The following is a 26182-nucleotide window of genomic DNA, read 5'->3' as shown; positions in this document are numbered from 1 at the left end:
TTTACTTAAAAATTTGATCAACAGAGCAGAAAATAAAATCATTTAACTTTCTCTGGATGTGTGATTAATAATATTAAGTGTCTTGGTTGCTTTTGTCAATTTGACACCAGCTAGAGTTATCTGGGAAGAACCACCTCAGTTAAGAAAATGCCTCCATCCAGACTGTATGAAGTCTGAAGGGCTTTTTCTCAATTAATGCTTAATGGAGGAGAGCTGTGCCCACAGTGGGTGGAACCATGCCTTGACAGGTGGTCCTGAGGTATAAAAGAAAGCAAAGTGAGTGAGCCATGGAGAACAAGTTGAACAACTGAAACATTTGAATAACTGAACAGCATTCCTCCGTGGTCCTTGCTTCAGAACCTGCCTCTCAGGTTCTTGTCCTAACTTCCGTCAGTGGTAGAGAGTGAAATGAGAGTTGTTGACTGAAATAAACCCTTCCTCCCCAAATTACTTTTGGTCATGGTCTTTTATCACAGCAACAAAAACTCTGAGATAGCAAGTAAAAACATAATAGTAACATTTCGTACTTATGAAATGTAATAAGGAAAAATGAAAAATTCATAAAACATTTAGTCAAACATGAGTCACACAAGTAAAACCCCAATGTGTTATTAATCTACTGTACTTTCACTGATAAGAATGTCAAAGAAAAGAAATGCATAAAAATTCTCACCTACCTCTACTACTACCTATTCCAACAATACTGCATTGTTATTGTTTTAATTAACTAAGACTTGTAGGCACTCATATATACAAGCCTGTTTTAAGCATTTTCCTCAATTAGTCCTTAAGACAACACCATTTGAGCACATATTAGTCTATCTGTGTCACATTCAGGGAAACTAAGCTACAACAAAGCTAACTAACTTTCCCAAGCAGTGATCTGATCAGTTAGTGAAGTGTTCAGTTTCCCTAGAACACAGCCATCTTGTCTATTTTCACACTATCTGTTGGTTGCTTTGGACCTTCCTGGTATAGCTCAGTATCTACAACACACTCTGTATGGCCAACAAAACCTAAAAGTACTTTCTAGTCAGCCCTCAAGCTCAAAAAGCTTGTGGGTCCCTGACCCACCTCCACTTAACTGTAATAGATAATGAAAATATACCTTCCAAAGACTCAATCCCAGTTGCTTGTGCCAGTAAATCTTCATGTCTTGCAACAACCTGAAAAATCAAGAAGGAAAAATCAGCGTTTGCTCTCATTTACTGTCTCTGTCAGCACAAGGCAAGATCTCCCTTGGTCTATAAAGGAGCAGACACCATTCATACACATGCACACACATATGCCCATGAAAGTCATGAGGTACACTTCAGATGGGTTATAGCATAAACACTTAAATACATTTAAAGAACATAATGCCCTGAGTTCAATTCCCATCAGCAAAAACAAATTCAAGTTTTAACATATGGATCTAGGGAAAATGAAAACTTGGGCCACGGCAGAATCTCTGCTTTCCTAACTATGGAAGTAGAATTGTGCAATGGTAAAGCCATTGTTTTCCTTGTGTTTTAACTTTAAAGAATGCTTTCAGGAATCATTTGTCTTTGTTCTTGAACTTAATTTAGCATCAAGGCCATATCCTGGAAACCAAACCTCTCAGCAGTTATCTAACCCTAAACAGCTACGTGTCAAGTTCCCCTTATCACAGGAAACCCTTTTCCCTACGGAAGATTGATATTTTTGTGAAAAACGGGGCAGTGTGGGTGGCTATAACCAAGAGAAGGAAGGGAGACTATCAGTTAAAGAACACATAAGAAATTCCTTGGTATATTAAGAAATCATGCTATGGAACTGAAGAGATGACTCAGTTGTTAAGAGCAAACGTTGCTCTTGCAGAAGACCAAGTGCAGTTCCCAGCACCCACACAGAGGCTAACAACTGCCCGTAACTACAGTTCCAGGGCCAACAGCCCTGGCCTCCACTAATGCAAGGCACACATGATAGGAATAAATACAAAGAAAAACACGCACACACATAAAACATAAAACACACATATAAAACACACTGTATAATGTGAAATCATGGAACCTGTGGAAATCCTTCTCATTTTGCATCCTTTTGCAGAGAGTGAAAGCAGCTCTCCATCATCCGCAAAGAATCATTCATGCATGCCTTCACTTTGGCCTCTTCTGGAAATTATTGCCATTCTATAACTTCCTATAGCCTTCATTTTGTACTATCTTAAATATAAAATTTGTTCTTTTGACTTTCCTATTATGACTATTTCATACACGTGTTACCTTTATTTTGCCTTTTAACTCCAAAGTAGTGTGGCAGTTTGAATGAACAAGGCCCCATAAGCTCATCTATTTGCATACTTGGTCCCCAGGTGGTGGAACTGTTGGGAGGATTGGATGTCCTTGTTGGAGGAGATGTGGCTCTGAGGGTGAGCTCTGAGGTTTCAGAATACCACACAATTGCCAGTCTGCTTTCTGCCTTGAGCTTGTGGATCAGATGCAAGCTCTTGGATCCTTCTCCAGCACCTACTTACCTCTCTGTTGCCATACTCCCTGTCATAGGACTCTAACCCTCTAGAACTGTGACTCCCAAATTAAATGCTTTCTATTATATAATAGAAATCTGCCTTGATCATGGTGTTTTGTCTCAGTAATTGAAAAAATAACTAAGACGGGTTGACACCACAAGACTGAATTTTCTCCAGGTTTTTGATGTAGTCATCAATGAATGTCTTAACAAGAATAATTTTCTTTAAATTTTCTATTCTCCTTTATCTCTTTTGACACTTTAGAAAGGCTGAAAAGCTAAAAATTACCCTTTTATGCACTCCCTTACTGAGAATCAGATGACTTTTCAACAGATGTAGAAGACAAAAGAAAGGTGAAAGCTCCTTTCCTGTTTGTTTCAGCTAGTAACCAGTGGCCTGAGGATTTAAAGACAGCTGAGGAAACCATATTGATTACTCCAGCATTTAGTCACAAGTATCTAAAATCAAAATTATAGCAGTAACACAGGAGACAACACTCTGTCCTACAACTATACTTCCTTCAGTTCAACACTTTTCTGTTTACCAACAACTCCACAAACAACTATTTGTTAGATACCTTTCTACTTTTAATATCTACAGTCAATTCTACTTCCTGTAATGTATAGTAAGTCTTTTGAAACTTTAATCATGTCACTGATGCTTCAATTATTTTAATTATATTCTTTATTTGGCTAGCATTACCAAATTTTGCTTCTGGAAAAAAAGAAATGTAGCAGGTTCTGCTCTCAAGCTAGAACTAAGATTTTGACCTCACATTTTAAAATATATAAATATATAATTTGTTCTTCTATTGAGTGTTAATTTTAAATTCTCATCTATTCCTTCCAAAGAGGTGCTACACGAAAGAAGAAAAACAGCGAGCGTAGAAGGGAAACAACTTCAGCAGTCTCTTGCAAAAACCTATCCCGATACTCTATGCAGTCTAAGCAGTCTCCTCTGCTCCTGAAAAACACCTTGGATCATTCTAAGTAAATCAGGACTCATTTACAGTTATCCCTAGCTATAGTTCTCACCAATCCGAGTCCTTGGAGAACTAATGTATTCTCATTTCTCTACCCTACAGCCTAACCCAAAGCTTGACATTAAGTGCCTTCTAAATATTTGTATTTTGAACATGTAATCAGAATTTTAAAGTTGAAGTGACCTTATAAGTCACCACTAAGACACAAACACACCAACAAAGAAGTAAATCACAGAACAACCCTACAATAGTCATCAATTATAATAGAAGAGACCTTTAAGTTTATCTACTGCAATCTATTCTTATTCATTTAAAGGACATAATTTTTTTTAAAGACTCAAAAGAAAGGAAGTGATAAGAAGGTCTATTAGAACACCACATCTAAGCTTGTGACCCATCTCCTAATGCTATTCCTAAGACTGATGTTACCTGTAGGTGTAGTTCTTTATCCAGCTGACTGATCCCCTGGGCAAGTTTTGCTAGTTGCTCAGCAATTACAGCTTGATGAATAGACTGAGAAGTATAAATTTTTACATCAAAGTCTTCATTTAAAAATTCACTGTAACAGTCTAGGAAAAAGTAAAGGAAAACATCAATTCTGTGTTATACCAGTTATCAAGCAACAGATCAATTGCAATCATAGTTAGCATGTTTTGAGATCTTCTGTGCACTAGGAACTATTTTGGATGCTTCCTTGAACAATGAGGATGAACTGGAGTAGATTGCGGGAGAAGAGAAGTGACAATACTCATGAGATCATACTATGCTTCAGGTGCTGATCTAAATCCACATACTGATGACTCCTTCAATCCCCACATGGCCCTGATGTGTGGGAAAACTATTTCTCCACTTCACAGGTCAGGCATGCAATGTTTCCAATGATGGGATGGGATGGGTTGGGTCGGATTGGGTGTTCGGTTTGGTTTGGTTTGGTTTTTCTTTTTAGTTTCTTGAGACAGGATTTCTTTGCGTAGCCCTGGCTGTCCTGGAACTCACTCTGTAGACCAAGATGGCCTTGAACTCAGAGACTGGCCTGCTTCTGCCTCCTGAGTGCTGGGATTAAAGACAAGACGTGTGGCACCACTGTCAGGCTTGCTGTGTTTCTAAATGCTTATTTTTAAAGTGATTCACATGAAAGGAAGATACTAAACAAAAAATTAAAATCACAACTATAAACTCCAACTTTATTCCAAGAAAATGAGATTATTGCTAGGAACAATGCTTTAAGGAAAACTGACTAGTGATAATATTTATTGCATCAGATATCTCTAGACCAGTGCACAAATAGTGTTATACATTTATAACATGAATCTAAATTTTGAATCAATTTAATCTAAATATGAATCTAAATTTTGAATAGAAATAGACAAACGCCAACTTACAGGTAGCATTGAAATTTAAGACTTGAAGGTAAAATAAATAAATATAAAAGTTGTGTTCAAACATAATGGAAAAAGAAATCATGATGTATGCTTTTAATACACATACACACACACATACATGAACTCTTGAATGAAAGATAATGGAGAAAATGAAATGTTAAAAACAAGATATAGCAGAAGCAGCTTAAAGTAGGAACTATAAACTCCTAACCACATACTTACCTTGTCTATTTTCATTACAATACATGCTCCACAAAGGGAAGCCGGGTTTTTTGTTTGTTTGTTTACTACCACCTCTCTAGGACCTGACTGTGGCCAGACAATGGCAGGTACTCAATACTGATCAAATGAATTAATCTGTTATCTGAAAGTATCATGGTGCTAAGAACAAAGCAGTCTAAACTGCTCTCACATTCACACTAATCTCAAACTAAAGTCATAGAATATTATTACTTTGGCCCTAATTCTGAAAACTACATTTCCTTCTAGTTTGCTAAGATTTTCTCAGAATTAGGAATCCTCCCAGAAAATGTAACCATCATTCGACACAAAAGGTTTACCCCTAGCAAATGTCAAGCTGGCATAGTTTGGCAAGAGTAATATTAAGTTTAGTAAAATAGATGAAAAATGCATAATCAGACAGAAAATGTAAAAAAAAAAAAAAAATGACAGATGAAAGAAATTTCAAAAGAAGGCTGGAGGGCAGTTTGATTAAAAGGCCTGTAATACATGCAAAATATTCAACTTGTATGCTACTCAGAGTTTTAAAGCCAGACAAGAGCACTGTCAGTTTCACGTTCTACAATGACTCTGGCAGAAACACGGATAATAACTAAAAAGGGATGTGTTACACAGCAGTATGCTTGAGTTGATATCTACTGGCTTTTAACAGCCAACTGTAACATTGCAGGGATTCTTTGAGCCAGCTGGTATTCTATGAAGGTACCTTTAAACCACCCAAAGTAGCATTATTTACACCATCGTATACACAAAGACTAACAAAACCAGGACTGTTTTTTTTTTTTTTCCAAGAAAGCTCGTTTACCAACACATCTACCCATGGAGAAGAATGAGAGGTTCGAGAAGCACACAGAAACACTATACAAGTAACATAACGAAGATCCAAATCAGACAATGTCACTTAAGAATGTCAAAACAAGTGACACATTTGGCCAATGTCTGGACATGATACTGAGTAGGACCTGATAAGCTGAAGTGAGTAGTAGACGAAACCAAAGAAAACTCCCAAGTTTCTATAATTAATGAAATATTCTTTATCTGTCATAAGGAATTTTTTTCTGCCTGAAGCTAGATGCCCTAAGCATGAAATATGCAAAGATGAGAAACAAACCCCTGCCTCCGAGAGCCTTACAACCTATCTAAAGTATCAGCATTCATTTAACAAAAGACCAGCATAGGAGCAACAGTGACAATCAGAAAAAAGACTCAAGAATAGGAACAAATTTACTTTGTTTAAGGTTTTTATACAAGATGTACTACTTGTTCCCGGTACAAGTAAGAAATTGAGGTACAATTTCCAGTATGCAGCTAAAATTATAATTCTATAATTTAGAAGAGCAGAAAGGATGAATTTTAGTTTACAGGTTACAGTTTATCATCAACAAAAGCAAAAGTAGTGTGAGCAAAATTTACATTTTCATTGCTGTGCTGAAGAGATCCATAAAATAAAAATGCCTCTATAAGCCCCTTGCCCAAGGACAGATACTTCCTATGACACAAGTTTAAGCTCCCCTAAACAAGTTTGTTTGACCCAACTGCACCAATGTGCTTGATCCTATGTAGGCAGGAGATATATAGGCAGGAAGAGCATCAGCCCCTATGCTTGCCCCTGATTGGGTGTAGGTAGGAGGTATGCAGGCAGAAGAGCATCAACCCCTATGCTTGTCCCGATTGGGTGTAGGTAGGAGGTGCAGGCAGGAAGAGCTTCAGGGCACATACTTGCCCCTGATTGAAACTAATGGAAAATATGTACCTTTATGTGACTCATTGTCATTTTCTGAAAACCTTGGAATGGACATGGCCAGAGTCCATCATCCTGGCCTGTATTTAATTAAAGCCTGCTTTAAATGGACAATTTTAGATTTTATCTTTTCTCTTCATAGAAACTTAAAACAAGAACCTTGGTGTAGGAACTGAAATAGAAACAATGGAGGAACATTAATGACTTGCTCAAGCTAGCTTTTTATCAGCCACTTTTCTTTAATGCTCAACACCCAGAGTGGGCTGAGCCCTCCAGCATCAACCAGCAATTAAAAAAATGCCCCATGACCCAGAGGCAAGACAGGCAGTGGGCCACCTACCACATGCCCCATCCTTCATTATATCCGCCTCCTGCCACCATTCCTGGGAGCCTCTATGATGTGCAAGTATGTGGTAGAGAGATAAGCGAGAAAGAGAAGCTGAAGGGTTTGAGCACTCTGAAGAGAGGCAGAACTAGAGGTGAGGAACAGCCTGATATGAGTGGACTGTGCTGCCACCTGAGGCCATGACTAAGTCCCCTGCCTGTGCTGCCTCTCAGAGCCACGTCTGGATCCATGGCCATGTAACAGCAGGGGTCTGTGTCAATGTCCATGATCCATGTTACCACCAAAGCATGTGGACATCCCTGGTCTGGGCTGCTGCCTGGAAACAACTAATGTACAAGGACTGAGCAGAGATGGCCCCACTCCTCACTGGCTGCAGCACTCAGGAGAGCGGACCCTAACACCTCACCTGGCCAGCACAGTAGAGCTGGCCTAGTGGTATGGGCACTGTTGAGCTAGCCCCAGCAACAGGATAGCAGGAGAGCTGGCCCTGCCCCTTACAGGCTGTGGCATTGGGTGAGCTAGCCTGGCCTTGCTAGAGAGCTCGCCCTGGTGGTGTAGGTGCAGAGCTGGCAGGCTGACCAACTCAACTATGTCACAGGCCCAAGAGCCAGGGCTTTGAGTTGGCCCACTCCAACATCTATGAACTGCTGGAGCATGTGAAGTAGCCAATCCTGTAGATCCAAAGCTGCAGAACCTCCATTATACAAGGCAACAACAGGATATCTGAGAGGAGGCCTGGTGAAGATCCAGTATAGATAGTGTAGGCAAAGCCATAGGCCTAGAAACAGACCAAAGACTCACTGCAATGGACATCTCCAAATAAAAGCGTTCAGACAAAAGGGTATACTGTGTAACACACAACAGGATATAAAGGGACTGGGAAATGAGTGGGATTGGGGTGCATGATGTGAAACTCACAAAGAATCAACAAAAAAGTTAAAAGAATAAAGAAGGAAGAAAGGAAGAATGGAGAGAGGAAGAAAGAAAGAAACAAAACAAAAAACAAAGAGATAAAGGAAGGAGATGCTCCACAGGTAGACAGGCCAATGAGATGGAAGCAATTCCTTGATTGGGGTTCTCACTTCCACCTTACTCTAGTTTGTGTCAAACTGACCAAAGCAGAGATTAGATGATTTAGAAACAAATATTAGAATTTAAAAACACAAAAACAAAAATGGACAGTATAGGGTTTAAAACCCCAGAAGACACTAAAACCTGTGGAGTTGGGTAAAGAAAATACTGAAGAGTGCTAAAAGGAAAAAAATAAAAAAACCAGAATGACTAAATCAAAGAAATAACAGTTTAAAGGAAGTGGTAACTATGACCTCCCAAAGATGAAACAAAAGACGAGCATGTCTATTAGATTATTTCATGATATTCCAGAATAAATAACAATATCATTCTCCTTTGGGATAATTCTTACCCGAGGCAAATCAGAAATTGTTCACAAATTTTCCAACTATGCATCTGCTCACAGAGCCTATCAATCCTCTCCTCAGGGAAATCGTCAACACAGTGAATCGGTTACTAAACAAAATGCTCCATTTTTCAGGTACACTTAGGGAAACTACAGAAAGGCATCTACAGATTCGAGACTGAATGAATGAACGAACAAACGAATGAATGGGCAGTGGTAGCACAAGCCTTTAATCCCTGCACTTGAGAGGCAGAAACAGGTCTGAGTTCCAGGCCAGCCTGGTCTACAGAGTGAGTTCCAGGATAGACAGGGCTACACAATGAAACCCTATCTTGAATAAACAAAAAAACACTACAAACAAACAAACAAACAAAAAGGGTAGGACACTTACACCTTGTAAGGCTAGTTCCTTTAAGAAAGGAGCCAAGCCCTTTACAAGTTTAAATGAGATAGAGCCAAGTGTTAATCTGATTTTCCTCCTGGGAACCACTGAGGACATTAGTGAAGTGACTTTAATATTACAGCATGGAGTGCTGGGTTCTACACAGGAATAAGCTGCACAGCACAAAAGGAGGGTTGTCCTTAAGAGAGGTAGAGACTTCACTTTGTTGCATTTGAAACGGCAGAAGGAAAAAGCAAGCAAGCATGTTTTTAGGTTCAGCTGAAGCTCATGGGCTAGACAGTTGTTAAAAAATACAGCTCACATCTGACAAATTCCAGGAGCTTGAAGGAAAGGGTTCTTAATGGGTAAAAGTAGGTTTAAATAACCACTGTTGGAGGATGACCAAAAAAATGCTTTGTAAATATAAAAATATAGGATACATATTAACTACTGTCCAAAAACTAACTACAAGTGGTTAGTCAGTATCCTACTGCAACCTTGACTCACTGTTCAGAATGTGTTATCAAGGTATATTAACTGGGGCAGTCCTAGCTCCACTTCAAAACTAGGTACAGCTGGGGAAGCTTACTTACACTCCCTACAGAAACTGTAACCCTCGGCAGTATGCACAGCCATACCCTACTCTTCCAAAACTATTAGAGAGGCCACCCTTATAGCTCTACATGGCATAGTATTTGAGAGTGTAAACTATACGTATATTTCAGGATTTTGAACTCGGTAAATTTTAATTTCAATTAAGACACAAAGATAAGGTACATCGGGCAGGAACTCTAACTAAAGCTACACCACAACCTAGTTCAGAAAACATCACTAGTTTTGATAAAATATGTATCATGAAAACACAAGCGATTACGGCAATACAAAATATTCAGCAATCAGGTAAACAGTGATTTAAAGTTTAGTTTGATCTTTTATAAGCCACTCTTAGACGAGTGTTCAATTAAAAAAAAATCTGTACCTACTGTATGCAAAATACTGCTTTTAACTCTGCGGAATAGAAAACGAGGTTTTTTTCCCACACACACCCCGCATGGGAGCCTACGCCTTTGATCCCAGCACAAGGGAGGCAGAGGCACGCGGATCTCTGTGAGTTCGAGGCCAGGCTGATCAACATGGTGAGTTCCAGACAGCCAGGGCTAAGTGGAGAGACCCTGACTCAAAAACGGGTGTGCGGGGGTGGGAGCGCTCAACACCTCGGAAGCAATAAGGTGATTAATGCAAATGATTTTAATAGAGGATAGCATGTGGTGCCCACTAGAGGAGAAAGGGGGACTGCTGATAAAGGCCTAATACCTTTCGCAATCTGAAATATGTTCTGCCTCTCAAATTGTTTGTTAACAACTTGGTTTTCAAGCTTACTACAGTAGTTATAGAAATTATATAGCTAACTTACTTGGGACAATTTCTCTCCAAACTACCAGCAAACCTGACTTCAGGATTCGACACGTTTGATAAATACACTATAAGAGGCACCTGCAGGGCCCCAAGAACTGAACTCAGGTGTTTCCATTTCTACTTTTCGCGTCCCCCACCCCTTTCCTTAAGCGGCGGTTCGTCGCCTAAGTAGGTCCACCCTTCTGGGAGAATACACTACACTCTTTGGTCAGGCACTGGGCAGTGGCTGTCAGCCCCGACCACCGCGTGCAGGGTCCCGGAACTAGAAAGACGTCCCGGGCGCGTCAGGAGCGAGTTCAAACCCGAGCCCTAGGTGTCCCCAAGACACCCACGGAAAGAGAGGAACACATCCGTAGACGAGGACAATCCCTGACGCCAGGGGGCCGGGCGGAGGGGAGTGGCCACATCCAGACCCGAAACTTTGTGCAAAGCGACCGGCGGAGTCCTCGGCCCCCGCGCAAGGCAGAGCGACCCAGGCCCGGCCACCGTCCGACGCCTTACCGTCCTGCAGGAGCTCCCGCACGGTCGCCGCCACCGCTGCGGAACCCGGAGCCGCACGGCCTGCCACAGAAACCGCGCTATCTCCACCTTCCATGTTGGCAAGTGCCGGGTTGATGACGTCTTGAGGTAGCCCCGCCCTCCGAATGACGCACAATCAAGGCGCCGCCCCGCCTGGCTGGCCCGGGCGAGTTCGGCAGCACCTGGGTGCTTCGGTGCTAGCGGGTAAGGAAACAAAGGTCGCCGCCCGGGCCTTCTCCCATTCCTCTCGGAACGTAGCCACAGTGCCGACCTCCAACGCAAGTATCGGGCCTGAGAACGCCGGCCTCCGGCTTGGGCAAAAAGGCTCCTAGGAGCTTCACGGCCCTCCTCGTCCGGCACGTGGGAGCTAAGGGCTGCTCAGCCTTACCTGTCCCACGCCTAGAGTGGCAAGCCCGGGTAGCAGGCGGGATATGCTGGGGAAGAATAGTTGCTAAGCTCTGCCTTAAGTACCTTAGGAACTCCAAACGTTTGAATATTCGTAACTTCTAGGTGAGCCAGCCTCGAACTGCACTGCGTTTTGCATCCCATTAATATAGCCTCAGAAGATTTTCCTTTAACGTGTTTGACCTCAGTCATGATGCAAACAGGACTGATCGGTTGCCAGAGGCAGGGAGCCTAGATTCACGTTAGATTTCAGTATTCATATTATACAAAACTAGTATATAATAATCATCAACGACCAATAGCATCTGAATTGCAGGATAAATTTCTTTCCTTAGCTTTCTTATTTTTTACACTAAAAGATGATAGTCTGCATATTAACATGCAATAACCCCCACTGTACATACCAGCACGAGTTTACAAACAATTCATTTATACCGTAAAAGAAATTCTAGGTGTAGAAGCCTATTTGACCAAAATATTATGCCTGGTGCTACCCAGTTTAAGCAGAATTATTTTGGTCCTTTCAAACATGGCTGCATTCTCTGGAGCACTTAAAATACTGATATCTTCATCCCATAAACCCTAAGAGACATTTTAATCTTGGATGTGGCGTAAGCTTAAAAGCTTCTGGATTCAGCAAATACTATTGAAGGAGGCTTTTTGTCATTTACTCTGACCACAAGAATGAGTGAGAACAAAACCATGCTTTAGAAAGTCAGTAAAGACATTGCCACTTGCCACCTCATGGTGCATGCCATTTCTATAGTGTTTAAGATTCTTCCCTACTTTGTAATAATCTGCTCTCTTAGTGTTTTACTAAAACTCCATGTTTATTCCTCTTAGTACCACAGACCATCTGTAACTTACACTCCCCTTTCCTCAGTTACTTGAAAGTTGGTGTTTCCAATGATCTCTTGCAAGTTACAGTATCCTTTTTTATTTTTTACATTTTTGTTTTTTGAGACAGTTCTCTGTGTAGCCAGACTTGTCCAGGCTTGTCCTGGACTCACTTTGTAGTCCAGACTAGCCTCCAACTCACAGAGATCCTACCACCTCTGCCTCCCTGAATGCTGGGGTTTCAGGAATGTGCCACCATGCCCAGCTGCTATGGCATCCTTAAGTATATTGGCCTTGTATTCATTTATTTTACTGCCAAAGGTTAAAGACTGAATTTGAATAATTAGCCTTTTATAGGATTAGCTTTTATCTAGCTATATATTACAGATTCGAAATCAGAATATAAAAAACAAGAAAGACTATGAAATCAAGAGCTTTAAGTACAACATGAAAAATTGTCACTTGTCCTTGGGCCATAAAAGTTATTTACGTGCACTTGCTTGGTGATAACTGAAAATCTGCACTGGTAATAACTTTAATTTTTTTAAAAAATAATAAAGTTTTGTCTGCCTTCTGATTCATAAGAAAACTAGAATTAAAGTATCAAGATTTCTTTGTGTGTGTATGTTTGTGGCATATGTGTAGATGGTTGTACGCATGTGAGTACAAGTGCCCTCAGAGGCCAAGGGTGTAGGATCTCCCTTTCAAGCTGACATATAAGTGGCTGTGATTATCCCAACCTGGGTGCTGGGACCTGAACTCAGGTCCTCGGCAAGAAAAGTACATACCTTTATACACTGAGCCGTCTCTCCAGCCCCAAAATACCAGGATTTATTTTGAAATACAAATGTTCTATTAATGCCACCTAAATTTGCTGAATGAAATATTATATGGGAAGTAATTCAAGTCAGATTCCTTGGTTTATCATGAAAGTAAAAAGCTTGTAACAGAAAACTAATAGGAGGTTGGGCATAGAGGCACACCAGTGTATCCCAGCACCCCAGAGGCTGAGGCAAGAGAACCCTCAGTTCCAGGCTAGCCTGGACAATATAAGCAAAAAAGTAACAAGCAAAATCATAACTTGATAAACACTCTTACTTCTGTAAAACTACCCTATGCAGTTTTCCACATTTATTGATCCTTTAAGTAGAGGCAGAATTTGGCAAGTTCCTCTTCTCTTGATAAAGGAGAAAGAAACTGGAATGATTTCTGAGTATACAAGCCTCACGAAAAACATTGGCAATTGAAATTACTAGACTGGTAGTTTTTCTGTGTGTGTTTTTCTAATCCTGAGAATTAAACCCAGGGTCTGTCACATGCTAAGCGACCACTTTACCATACGGTAGAGCTATGTGACATGCCCAATGAGGAGATTTCAAATAAGTAAATAAGTCATTTTTTTTTCTTGTCGTTTTCAGATTTGAAACCAACCTGTATACATGAGGAGTGACTTCAGACCAACCACAATGTGTCAAGAAAGAAAAAAAGACCCAATAGAAATGTTTCATTCTGGACAGCTGATAAAAGTCTGTGCCCCAATGGTTCGATATTCAAAGTAAGTACTGTTAAATGATTAATGAGCCAATATTTAGTTTTCCTTATATATACTAGTTTTTTGGATCCCGCCTCCTCAAAGTATTATAATAGTCACTCGACTGCAAAGGCTTTTTAAACTCCTACCTTTGGAATCATGGTTTAGAATTGAATCCTGGTGCTAACACTCAACTGGTATGTTGAGTTTTTGTTTTTTTTTTTTTGTTGTTGTTGTTATTTTTTTCCAGAGAGACTTGCTCTGAGTCTGAAGGCCTGATCCTTCTGCCTCATATCCCAAGTACTGGGATTATAGGAAAAGGCCACTGTAACTAGTTTAAATAGTGCTGAGATCAAACCCAGAGACTCATGAATGTTAGGAAAGCACTGTACCAAGTGAACTACATCCCTAGCTCAATATCTATAAAAATGATAATGCAATTAGGATACAGTATATATTACATTGATGTAAATGTGCACATGCAGGTTTTCATGAGAAGATGCATCTAGGGCTACATATTGAGACTTTCCCCAAAAAAGACAAAACAAATAAACAAACATGATTTTTCCCTCAGTCATTTTTTAACTGTGCAAGGTTATGTGTCTATTGAGCATTGAGTGCCTCATCTTTAAAACTGAAGTTCTGGACCCATTAGGCAATAATTCTTCATTCCTCACACTCCAAACCCTACTAACCCTTAATGAAGTAATTATTTTGCTTCCTTTCTCTAATAATTTCACTATTCTAGATGCCTTGTGTAGCTGAGACTTGTTTTTTTCAGAACAGCTCACTCCACTTAGCATTTGAGAATGGGTATTTGAAGAGTCATCCATCTGCCAGCCTTTCCTTTCTTGTTTATGAGTGAATAGGTAGTCCACTGGGTGTACATACTACATTTGCTTCGCTTTTCATTGGTTGGCAAACACTTGGAAAGCTTTCACCTTTTGGTAATTTCAAATAATGCTCCTATGAACAGTGGGTGTTTAAATATCTCAGACCATTTCAATTCTTTTGAGCTATATAATCAAATGGATCCATTAACACATGTTAATTCTGTGTTGTCTTTTCAGAGGAAACACACTGTTTTCCATAAACGCTACACCTTTGCCTGCTCCTCAGTGGCACACAATGGCAATATTTGACATTTTATTCTTCTTTTTAACCATTATACCCATTCCATTGGTGTAAAGTAGAATCCTTTGTGGTTGGACTTGCATTCTGTAATGACTAGTGACATTGAACATCTTTTTGCATCTTGACTGGGTATTTCCATTATAGAAATGTTTATTCAAATGCTCAACCCATTCTGAATTGGTTTTAAGGCTCACTTGTTTCTTTACATATTCCAGAGACTACTCCTGTGTGCTTTGCAAATGTTTCCTCCCAGTAGGGAGCTTGTCTTTTTGTCTTCTTAATGAATGATATTAAAGCAGATTATTTATATTTATGTAAATTTGCTTTAGATGTAAACTATTAAAAATGTTTTGGGTGTGTACGTCTGTCTGTCTGTGAAGGAAGGAGGGCAGGGGACCATATGTGCTGCCTATTTTGTTCTCTCATGTGGAGATCAGAGATCAACTTATATGTCACTTCTAGGGGTTTAATTCGAGTTGTCAGGCTTGTTTAGCAAGCACTTTTACCTACTGAACCATCGCAGTGACACTGTTGTAGTTTCAGTTTTATAGATGTAAGTTCATTAAGAGTTTTTAAAAATACAACTGGTATTTTTTAAAACTGAGCTTACAAACTTGTTGAGCTCACTTACCAACTATGGAATTTTATAAATTTTGGGGGATTGTCTGCATAAATGGTCAAGTCATACAGAAAAATGAACAATTTTATTTCTTCAATTTCATCCAAACACTTTGCTTACTTTTTCATGCTTGACTGTGCTGGCTATAAGTGCCCACTGTGTTGACAAGGGGTGGGAGCAGACAACCAAGACACTGCTCCCGTCCTGGACAAGAGGGTCATATGATTTCCTTCTTTTGTTCCTTCCCTTCCCCCAACCCCCTGAGACATGGTTTGTTTCTCTGTGTAGCCCTGGCTGTCCTGGAACTCACTATAAACAGGCTCTCCTTGAACTCAGATATCCACTGGCCTCTGCCTTTCTAGTGCTAGGCTTAAAGGTGTGTGCCACCACTGAGCCCTCTTATGATTTCTTATGAAAAGTCTTCATCAAATGAAGGAGGCTCCCTACAGTTCTGTTTTTCTGAGGCATTTTTTTTAATACTGTATAAGGATGTTTTGTCTAATGCTATTTCTATATCAGTTGATACAGCCATCATTTTTATATTCACTAGCCTGTTCTTTAGTATGTAACAGACTGTACTGACTGTGTTTTTGTACATTGAAACTTTTGATATAATCAGCTACCCTGACACTGCTTCATCAGAGAGAAAAGAAAAGCAGCACCTCACCACCATCAGCATTACATCTTGATTCTCAAATGCTTTCCTCTTACATCTGGGCGATAAGGAGTCCCTTAATAGTGTGGACAGAGGTGAGAGTTCTGGTTCACTTTGGTACAAGTTGCCTCATTTGCTGCAGGGTAGTACTGAAGTCCTGGCTTCCCATTAGGCGTCCTTTTACAACGCATCCAGCAAGGAAGGAAAAGGTGGCTTGTCACAGGTATTGACAAACACATGGATGTGTACACTCTACACATGATCTCCACCAATAGCAGTGGAGAAGGTGGTCTCAGTAGCCATTAGGAACAAAAGCTCTACATACCTCCCAGGCCAAATTGAACACTATCAACCATGAGATGTTAGGTCACCTTAAAAATGACTCCGTGCCCAGCATTTTCTAACAGAGTTGAGTCCATAGCTTTCTGTATAGTACTGATTTTTTTTTTTAAGTTTTCAGTCTTTTGCAGCTTCTCTTTTTCTGATCCTTTATAAAGGAGATTTATGTGGGGTCCTTTTTGTCTTCGCTCACTGCAGATTCCAGATGGTCACTACTTCAGCTCCAAGTCTGGGGTATTTAAAGCAAAGAGAAAAATTCATGGAACTTGTGATGCTTTAGTCTCTTGGAAAGCAAGGCCATTAGCATTCCCTTCCTCTCTCTTTTGAGGTTTTTCTATAATTGTTTTATAAATGGTATTGAGGTTTTAGCTTGGTGTGGTGGCTTTTAGTTCTAGGATTTAGGAGGCAAGAGCCAAGCAGATCTCTGTGAGTTCCAGGCCAGCCTGAGCTATATAGTAAAGCCCTGTCTCAAAGACATAAGAGTGAAGAATTTTACTCATACTTAAGCAGGTAGACTAAGTGAAAGTACATCGCTTGGGTCTAAGCAAAAGTTCCTCTAATAAATACTTAATAAATAACTAAATTGAACTTGCAAATGCGTATGCTTCAAGTATCTTCTAAATTCATGATTGAAGTTTTCTATGCTCACAGGTTGGCTTTTAGAACATTAGTAAGAAAATATTCTTGTGATCTGTGTTACACACCAATGATAGTTGCTGCTGATTTTGTCAGATCTGTAAAAGCCAGAGACAGTGAATTTACCACAAACCAAGGTATGTAAAACCTGTTGTTTGCTGACTTTGTAAATATATATACATATCATTATTATTAAAATTATATCAGCTATTTTATATAACTAGATAAAACATAATTCAGATATTCTAATTCTTTAGTTTTTAAGTGTTTTTAGTATTTTAAAAATCACAGTATGAATGTCTTTTACCCTATCAGTAATCTATCAAAATGTGAAGTCATCCGTTCTTAAGGCCACCAGTCTTTCTGTCCTCATTTATTAGAAAAGTTCTTTTCTAGTTACTTGTTCTCTTTTCTTATTCAGACTATCCTCTAATAGCCCCAAATGACTTGTTTAAGATGCAGATTTGATCATGTCTGTTCCCTGCTCACAGTCCTTCTTAGAATTCCTATTGCCTAAAATAATGGTTTCAATGATTCCCAGACCAGAGGTGACTTCAGCCTTGGAACCTTATTGGAAAACATGTTTCCAGGCTCCGCTTTAGGCCTGCAGCCTTAGAAAAGCCGTCCACATGCTCTGATCTTGCCAACAGTTGAGACTCGCCAGTCTGGGGGCTACAGTTCTAGCAGCTGAGGCAATGAACAAGTCCTTCGTGAGCCAGCCACTGAACATCTGCAGCCTCTCTCCATAAAGTCCTTGAGTTTGAACATGGCTTGTTCTTAACTTCCCTCCTAGACTGTCATTCCTGTCATGCCTGTATCCAACACACACACACACCTCTGGCAAACTACAATTCATGGTTCCTAATCCAGCATTCAGAACTTGCAACTAAGGAAAATTTCTTGATCATTGTACACTCATATCTTCACTCAAAAGCATAGGCTCTTTTACAGTCCTTAATTCTACTATATTATTGTTTTCTTCTTACATGCCCATCTCTCCCACTAAATCATAGGTTCCTAGAAAGCGTGAGCTATAGAAATACATCATATGCTTAGCTGCTAACAACGTTGAAAATATATTAGATCAATAAGTGCTTGTTAAAGTAGAATTCTGTAACTAAGGTACTAACAGGGAAATGCACCCTCCATGCCAGTGAAGACGAGAAGAACAGAAGAAGAAAAAGAAGAAAAAAGTTCTTCCTCATCTATTCCCAAACCAGTGAATTGCTGTAGAAATCTGTAATCAGTACAAAAGAAGTCATGTCCAGAAATGCGCCTTTTATTAACTTTCAGTAAAGTTCATAGGAAATCTTCAAAAAAGCCTTTGCGATGTTAAATGCATCTTTCCAGAATTTAACACTATCCAAAGATGAGAAAAATATGTGAAGACCAAAGAAAGCTGATATATTTGGCTATCCTAAATTTTAAACTTCTCCATGTAAGAAATGTACTTTAAGATAAACAGAAGTTATATAAATATATATACATATATACATAACGCATGATAGACAATAAGGCTAACTTCTTTCTTTAAAAATAAACCATTGTAAAAATAAAAATAAAGCAGTGGAGTGTGGTAGAAACTGCTTTTAATCCCAACACTTGGGATGCAGGGCAAGGCAAAACTCTTGAGTTTAAAGTTTAAAGACAACCTGTTCTATTTAGTGAATTCCAGGCAAGCCAGGACTAAAAGGTGAGAGCCTGCCTCAAATAAATTAATTTAACAAGTAACAGAATTAAAAATAGGAAAATGTGAAACTACAAATAAAGTTGCACAAAGATTGTATACTGAGTGAGGGTAGGATGAATGAAGGCAACCTTCCTGTTGCCTGTGGATGTGCATCTGGAAATGCTTAGATAACTTAGTAGCATCTGTGTTAATACCAGGCAGTGTTAAATGTTTATTCAACAGTTATACTTCTAGGTAACTATGTAGGAACAGACTTATAAAAGCATGAATACAATTTAGACAGCAGTCTATAGACCACCCATATAGGAGAATGTGCCACTAAATAGAAGAAAATACATCTAAGTGCATTTTCCAGATACATGAAGAGCAAAAGGCACTGCAGTATGTATAGAATGCTCGTGTTCACTTCCATGTAAGAGATACATATACACTCATTCTGGAATACAACACTAATCCCACCCTTAAGAAAGGGGATCTGCAGGGCTACACAGAGAAACCCTGTCTCGTAAAACCAAAAGAGAAAGAGAGGCCAGGCATTGTGGTGCATGCCTTTAATCCCAGGATTCAGGAGGCAGAGGCAAGTGGATCTCTCTGAGTTCCAAGCCAGCCTAGTTTACAAAGCAAGTCCAGGACAGCCAGGACTACACAGAGAAACCCTGTCTCAAAAAAACAAAAAACATAAAGAAAAAAAAAAGAAAAGAAAAGGGAGTTTGTTTGTTAGCATTGTTGTAAATCTTTTCATTTTATAAATTTTGTACTGTTTGAGTTTGTTTGTGTGGATGTTTCTTTTCTGTGAATTTTAACGTTGGACTGTCTTTCCTTTAAAACAGGTGACTGCCCATTGATTGTTCAGTTTGCTGCTAATGATGCAAGACTTGTATCTGATGCTGCTCTTATAGTCTGCCCCTATGCAAACGGAATCGATATTAACTGTGGTTGCCCTCAGAGGTAAAGGCCAAAGAAATCAGAACACTTTCCAAAGAGGTTAGAAGAAAAAATGATGGGTACATGGTAAAATATTTTTCCAGTTTTCTGAAAGTTAAAAAGAACAACCTGAGTTCTGTCCCTGAAGCCTACATGCTAGAAGGAGAGAACTGACTCCACAGAGTGTCTGTCCTCAAACCATGCACACTACTCCCCCACACACTCACATCACACATATATTAATAAAATTAATTAATTAAATTCTAAAGGGAAGACTTTAAAGCACTATGGTTCTAAACAAGGTTGTGTTGTTTTTTTTTTTTTTTAAGTTTATTTAGGAACAGCTTTAAAGGACTTTTATGGTAACAGAGATGATTTATAGGTTTGACTAGTTGTTTTTTCTTCCTCATTATTAGCGATTGTTTTGTTTTTAGGTTTGTTTGTTTGTTTGTTTTTGTGGGGGCTCAGTTGTGATAAACACTGAGGCACACTACAACACTGAGGGAAGACAAGGAATATGCCTGGAGGCAGGAACTGAAGCAGAGACCATGGAGTAACACTGTTTGCTTTCTGCCTTTATCTAGTTACTTTTTTGTTGCCATGACAAAACACCATGACTAAGGCAGTATATAAGAGAAGGGTGAATAAGAGACAACAGATTCAGAGGATGAGTCTGTGACCACCATGGCCAGAAGCAGGGCAATAGGCAGGTAGGCACAGCATTAAAGAAGCAGCTGAGAGCATACATCTTAAGACACAACCATGAGGCAAAGAGAACTAGCTGGGAACGGTTTGGGCTTTTGAAAACTCAAAGCCTATCCCCAATGACACACCTCCTTCAACAAAGTCACACCTCATAATCCTTCCCAAATAGTTCCACCAACTAGTGAAGCAAGCATTCGAGTATATGAATGAAGGGGGCCCATTCTTGTTCAAACCACTGCATTCCTCCTCCTTCCTGCCCCCACCCCCTTGTATCCATTGGTTTGTATCTATACTGTAACACAAAATCAATTTAGTCTACCTTCAAAAGTCCCCATAGTATTTCAGTCTAAACACTGTTTAATAGCTAAAATTCTATTTGAGAGTCAAGGCAATCTCTTGTTCAGACAGCAAGAGATTACACACTTTAAACTTACAATGGCATAGAATACACATCACCATTTTAAAAGGAAAGAAAGAACATAGAGAGGAAAATATTGGAGCAAAGCAGACTGAAACCCAGCAGGGCAAACTCCAAATCCTGTAGATCTAAGTCCAGTATCAATGAGTTTACATGGCTCTTCCTGCTCTCTTTTGGGCTGGTTCCACTCTACCTATCCAGCTCTCCCTGGCAGACATCCTATGGCTCTGGTGTCCTCAACCCAATCCAGACTTCATTTTCACAGCTTCACATGATGGCCTCTCAGGGGTTCCTGGGAAGGACTCCCCTGCCACACACCTGTCCTCAGCAGCTCTCCTTAACTGCGGAGGAAAGTTCCCATAACATCCTTTCCCTCCAGTTCCTTAATTATGCTAAAGTCAGAACCACATGACTGAAGCTGCCAAGTTTGGTGGCCTTCTTGGGAAGGAATCTGGGCCCCGTACATTTGCGTAATCTTTGGCCTGCAGTTTTTAGGTTCAGCAGTTTCCTTAGGCCTTTCCCTTTCACAAATTGAAGGATTAGCTAGGTGGGGTCTCTCTTTGAAGGCACTACTCCCTTTATTCTGTCTAACATCTCTGCCTCTCCTTATCTTCTTTAAGCACAAGCCTTGGCTCCAACATTGAATTCGCTGCAGCTCTTTTCTCCTCCAAGTGTACATATTGTATTTCTTTTTGCCCCACTTGCTCTTTCTCATTGTAGATTTGCCTAAAAGTGATCTAATGACAAAAGAATAGTCTTTGGAAAACAGGCTGTATTGAAATCTCCTCTGCCAACAACTCTGCCCAAGACTCTTCAGTTTAGCCTCAGGCAGATTCCTGGGACAAAGGCAAAAAACAGCCACATTCTTTGCTAAAATACCACAAGGATGGTCTCGAGCCCAATTGCTAATATTGTTCCCTTCTGAAACCTTTTGGCCTCTAGTCTACATTACTCTTAGAGCTACTTTACTCCAATCCCTACTCATATGGCCTGTTAAGCTCCACTTACAGCTCTCTGCCACTTTTATAGTCCAGAGTCTTCCACAGTCCTCCAAATAACAACATGATCGGGCCTTTCACTGCAGTACCCCATTTTGGGTACCAACTTCTATTTTAGTTACTATTCTATTTCTGTGACAAAACCCCATGAAAATATGCAATATATAAGAGTTTGTTGAGGGCTTACAATTTCAGCGGATGAGTCAATGACCACTGTGGTTGGGAGCATGGCGGCAGGCAGGCACTAGAACAGTAGCTGAGAGCTTACATCTGATCAAGCCGTACAAGGCATAGAAAGGGACCTGGAAATGGAGTGGGCTCTTTAAATATCAAAGGCCACCTCCAGTGATATGCCTCCTCCAACAAGGCCACAGCAAATCCTTCCCAAACAGTTCCACCAGCTAGGGAACCAAGCACTCAAATATCTGAGCCCGTGGGTATTATTCTCATTCAAAACACCGTACTCCACATGGTTTCTTATACAACCCGGGTCATGTACCTCCCCAGGGTGGCACAGCACGCAGTAGGCCGAGCCTTTGCACATCAATCACTGAGCAAGAAAATGTACCACAGGGATACCCGTGACCAGTCTGATGGAGGCATTTTCTCAGTTGAGGTTCCCTGTCAAGTGTATATAACTAACCTCATATGTAACTAGTTCTTTGAGAATCTAGTGTTTACAGCAATCACAGAAATATATTTTTTACTGCCAGGTCAGTCGTGACTCCAAAGCTGATTTTAATTACCTTACTATAGTGATCTGTTCCTTTCTCTATCACAGCTACTTGATTGGATTTAAGTAACTGAGTTTGAATGTGGTGTACTTAAAAAACTACTATGCTGGAACTGTACTAGGTTATCTGCCAATAGCCAGAATATGCCCAAATCCAGACTAAATCAAAGCTTTAAATGCAACATAAGCCAAATCAGATTGGACATTTGTATACTCATTAGGAGAATTAGATAAGCTGTTTAGTACTGTTGGAATGCTAAGAACCAAAAATATCTTTCTACTCGTAAGACTGATAAAAACCTCTTGTTATTCACAATAAACATCAAATTTGGAATTTTTAAAAAAATTGAATTAATTGCAGTTAATATGAACACCTAAATTTGTTTTGGCTGAATGAATTCTAATTTAATACTCTCAATTGGCTGGTAAAAAAAAAAAAAAAAAAAAAAAAAAAAAAACATTTCCCAGTACTTTTTGGTCTAGGCAAGTGTTCATTTTTTTCTCATGAAATCATTTTGAAATGTTGATATCTGAATTTTATTTAGCACCACATTCTACCCAACTAAGCTAACCAGCCAGCTGTAGGGCCTATGGATTGTAAAGGCATGCTTTGCTCCAGATCATTGGATAGAGGAAAGACTGATACAGTGCATTTAGAATCTTATCTTCCGTTTCATTTCTTTACAATCCATCTGTTGTGCTTCGTCAAGGTGGGCAATGGCAGATGGTTATGGAGCTTGCTTAATAAACAAGCCGGAGCTCGTCCGCGATATGGTGAAACAAGTGAAAAACCAAGTGGAAAATCCTAGATTTTCAGTTTCAATTAAAATAAGGTAAACATAATATTTCAATCTTCTGACAAGTTAATATATTACTTGGGAAGTTTAAAAATACTCCTTTTGTCTAGTGATGTGGAAGTGTCTAAGTAAATTTGAAGCTGGTATATGCAAATGTTGAAAAAATGTCTATTTAGCAAACAAACAGAAACCCATTCTTAAATTTTAATCCTGATGAACACTATCCTCTTTTTAGTTCTTAACAAAAAGTAATACATTGTTAATTAAAAGACTTCACCAAAACCTGGGCTTTCTCCATATGCTATTTAGCTAATGCTAAAAGACATCCGTAGTAACAGCTAGAAAACAGGAAAGATACTTGCACCAAAATTTAACAATTAAAAGAAAAGAAAAAAAAAAAAACATGATTCCAATTTCAGAGGCCTGCACACCATGTGTTAGGATAACCTCTTTGTTCTTCTGTGGCAGTATGCTGCTGAAAGCCAGCCAAAAAGGAAAGGCAGTGGGGAAGGGAAAGACATTTGTCACCATATTGTTTACAGAAGTCATAACTGAAGCCAAGGTTCTGAATGTGAACTAATCACTGAATAAAACCTTATTAACAGTGGCATGAAGTGCTAATACAATATAGCAGATGAAGTTTCTTAGTTAATTTAGCATTAAAGTCTGTATGTTATAAACAGCTGCAATATTGAAATTATAGGATCCATGATGACCTGACAAGAACTATAGATCTTTGTCGGAAGGCTGAAGCAACAGGGGTGTCCTGGATTACAGTCCATGGAAGAACAGTTGAAGAAAGACACCAACCAGTCCACTATGATGCCATTAAAATGATAAAGGAAAATGTGTCTATACCCATAGTTGCTAATGGAGACATAAGAAGCTTGAAAGAAGCAGAAAATGTATGGCACATGACTGGGACAGATGGTAAGAAATAAACACTGGGACTTATTTTTATCATTTAATAAGGATGAAAAAATGAGGATGGGGAAGTAATTTGATTTTGTGTTTAACACTGAACCATGATTATAATGCTGTCAGCTCTTCTCCTGACAGTGGATCATTTTAGAAGCAATGGCAGCATTTTGCTGGTACCATCACATCTACTGACCTGTAAATCATCTACAGTGGCCTATTTCTTTCTGTGTTTTTATCTTTAAAAAGCACCTAGAACACCACCATGGAGATGAGCAGTAATGAACTTTGGTGATCACAGGAGCCCCAGAATTGCCATGTAGTTTCAATACTTCTTACGTAATTAACTAGCCATTCCTATAGTAACTGATGCTAGATGGACGTAAATAGATTCAACTTTAAGCAGCCCGATTTATGAAAACCTGGATGTCTCCTAAAGAAACAATAGAGCCAGTGAATTAATATAGATATCCTTAAAAAACATAGTTGCACAAGTACAATTGGCTTATCTGTGGCACCAGAATCAACTTACTTCTTATTGTATTACCATAATTTCTAATAAAGGTATTCTGAAATAATGCTTTTTGATAAATACTCTTGCATTAAGTTTGAACTAATAACCATGGATTCTTAGTTTAAAGACAGATATGTTGTGCTTTAATTTGCAGGTGTGATGGTTGCAAGGGGACTTTTAGCAAACCCAGCTATGTTTGCTGGATATGAAGAGACCCCGCTGAAATGCATCTGGGACTGGGTTGACATCGCCCTTGAACTTGGAACTCCTTTTATGTGTTTCCATCAACATTTAATGTACATGATGGAAAAGATAACATCAAGACAGGAAAAAAGGGTCTTTAATGCTCTGTCAAGTACATCAGCAGTCCTGGACTATCTTACAGACCATTATGGTGTCTGACTCTGCTTTCTCAGTCATTGTAGTGTACAGTTATACCTACATGGAACCATATGAGGCTGCACCCTCATATTATTTAAAGTCTGTGGCTTTTAACTTCAGTACCAGCAATTGCTGAGACCAGACATGGCAGCACACACTTTTAATGGAAGCACTCAGAAAGCTGAAGGAAGAGGTTTGGAAATTCTAGGCTAGCAAACCTCTGTCTCAAAGAACAAACGGAAGTTTTCCATAGTTTTAAAAACTCAGCCGTGTGACTGGAGAAGTGATTCAGCAATTAAAGCACTGGCTGCACTTCCAGAGGACCAAGAACCAATTTCCAGCTCCCAAGTGGCCACTGACTACTGCCTATATCTCCAGTTCCAGGGGATCCAACACCCTCTTCAGGCACCAGCCAAGCACACAGTGAACAGACAAACAAAAACTAATAATAATAATAATAAAATAGCCCCTATACCCTGAATTCCAGTTCAGTAGATCTTGAGTGAACCCAGAAAGTAAAACTTTGCTTCTAATCTTTATGGATGTGGTGGGTGGATGGGTGTGAAATTTTTTTCTAAAGGTATTCTGTTTATAACTTTTATAAATAAAACTTTTTAATATCAAGAAGGTATGACTCATCTTTAAGTTAACAAGAAGTGAATTTTAATTTTTTGAAAGTTCAGGAGGTAGTAGAAAAAATGTCCACATGCATAAAAAAAATGAAAAAGAACAAAAAATTCTGTGTAGAATTATATTGAGAGTATACATTAAAATTTTAAATTGCGAAGTGAACTGCTACATTTCCTAATCATATATATATATATATATATATATATATATATATATATATATATATACTTTAAGGTATTTAAGTTGTGTCTAACTGAATTTAGTTACATGTGATGTCAGCTGTAATTTAAAAGTAAGATTAGTGCCAACAAGAAGGCTCAGTGGGAAAAGGTGATTGCCTTGGCCAAGCCTGACAACCAGAGTTCAATCCCTGGGACCCACATGGTAGAAGAAAAGAATCACTTC

General features: G+C 39.3%; 2 protein-coding genes across 4 annotated transcripts in view; one reads left to right on the top strand and one right to left on the bottom strand.

Moving 5' to 3' along the window:
• The window catches only part of Cog5 (component of oligomeric golgi complex 5), a 251996-nt gene extending 240971 nt beyond the window's left edge, over positions 1 to 11025 (bottom strand). The window contains exons 1-3 of the mRNA XM_060366797.1: positions 10896 to 11025; positions 3900 to 4039; positions 1109 to 1166 (exon numbers count right to left, since the gene is read on the bottom strand). Of these exons, the coding sequence (XP_060222780.1) occupies positions 1109 to 1166; positions 3900 to 4039; positions 10896 to 10989 (292 nt within the window). The 5' untranslated portion in view covers positions 10990 to 11025. The remainder of the gene's footprint in view (positions 1 to 1108; positions 1167 to 3899; positions 4040 to 10895) is intronic.
• Positions 10981 to 25774, top strand: Dus4l (dihydrouridine synthase 4 like). Of its 3 annotated transcripts, none has more exons than XM_021663189.2 (7): positions 10981 to 11117; positions 13574 to 13710; positions 17085 to 17206; positions 19590 to 19707; positions 23248 to 23370; positions 24038 to 24264; positions 24921 to 25774. In XM_021663189.2, exons 2-7 carry the CDS (start codon positions 13595 to 13597, stop codon positions 25166 to 25168), a joined length of 954 nt encoding a protein of 317 aa, XP_021518864.1. In that variant the 5' UTR covers positions 10981 to 11117; positions 13574 to 13594; the 3' UTR covers positions 25169 to 25774. The 3 variants fall into 3 exon arrangements, with proteins under 3 accessions (XP_021518864.1, XP_060222802.1, XP_060222805.1); XM_060366819.1 differs by lacking the exon at positions 10981 to 11117 and adding an exon at positions 11124 to 11423; XM_060366822.1 differs by lacking the exon at positions 10981 to 11117 and adding an exon at positions 16059 to 16189 and having other exon boundaries at positions 13596 to 13710.
• The last annotated feature ends 408 nt before the right edge of the window (positions 25775 to 26182 follow it).

Source organism: Meriones unguiculatus, chromosome 1, assembly GCF_030254825.1.
Source record: "Meriones unguiculatus strain TT.TT164.6M chromosome 1, Bangor_MerUng_6.1, whole genome shotgun sequence".
Classification (NCBI taxonomy): domain Eukaryota; kingdom Metazoa; phylum Chordata; class Mammalia; order Rodentia; family Muridae; genus Meriones; species Meriones unguiculatus.
This window is presented reverse-complemented; position numbering and strand designations above follow the sequence as displayed.

Coding starts and splice junctions, on each gene's coding strand:
- Dus4l (XM_021663189.2), top strand. CDS start 13,595: ATGAGGAGTGACTTCAGACCAACCACAATGTGTCAAGAAAGAAAAAAA. Junction 17,207..19,589: donor TGAATTTACCACAAACCAAG/GTATGTAAAACC, acceptor CCTTTAAAACAG/GTGACTGCCCATTGATTGTT. Junction 19,708..23,247: donor AACTGTGGTTGCCCTCAGAG/GTAAAGGCCAAA, acceptor TGCTTCGTCAAG/GTGGGCAATGGCAGATGGTT.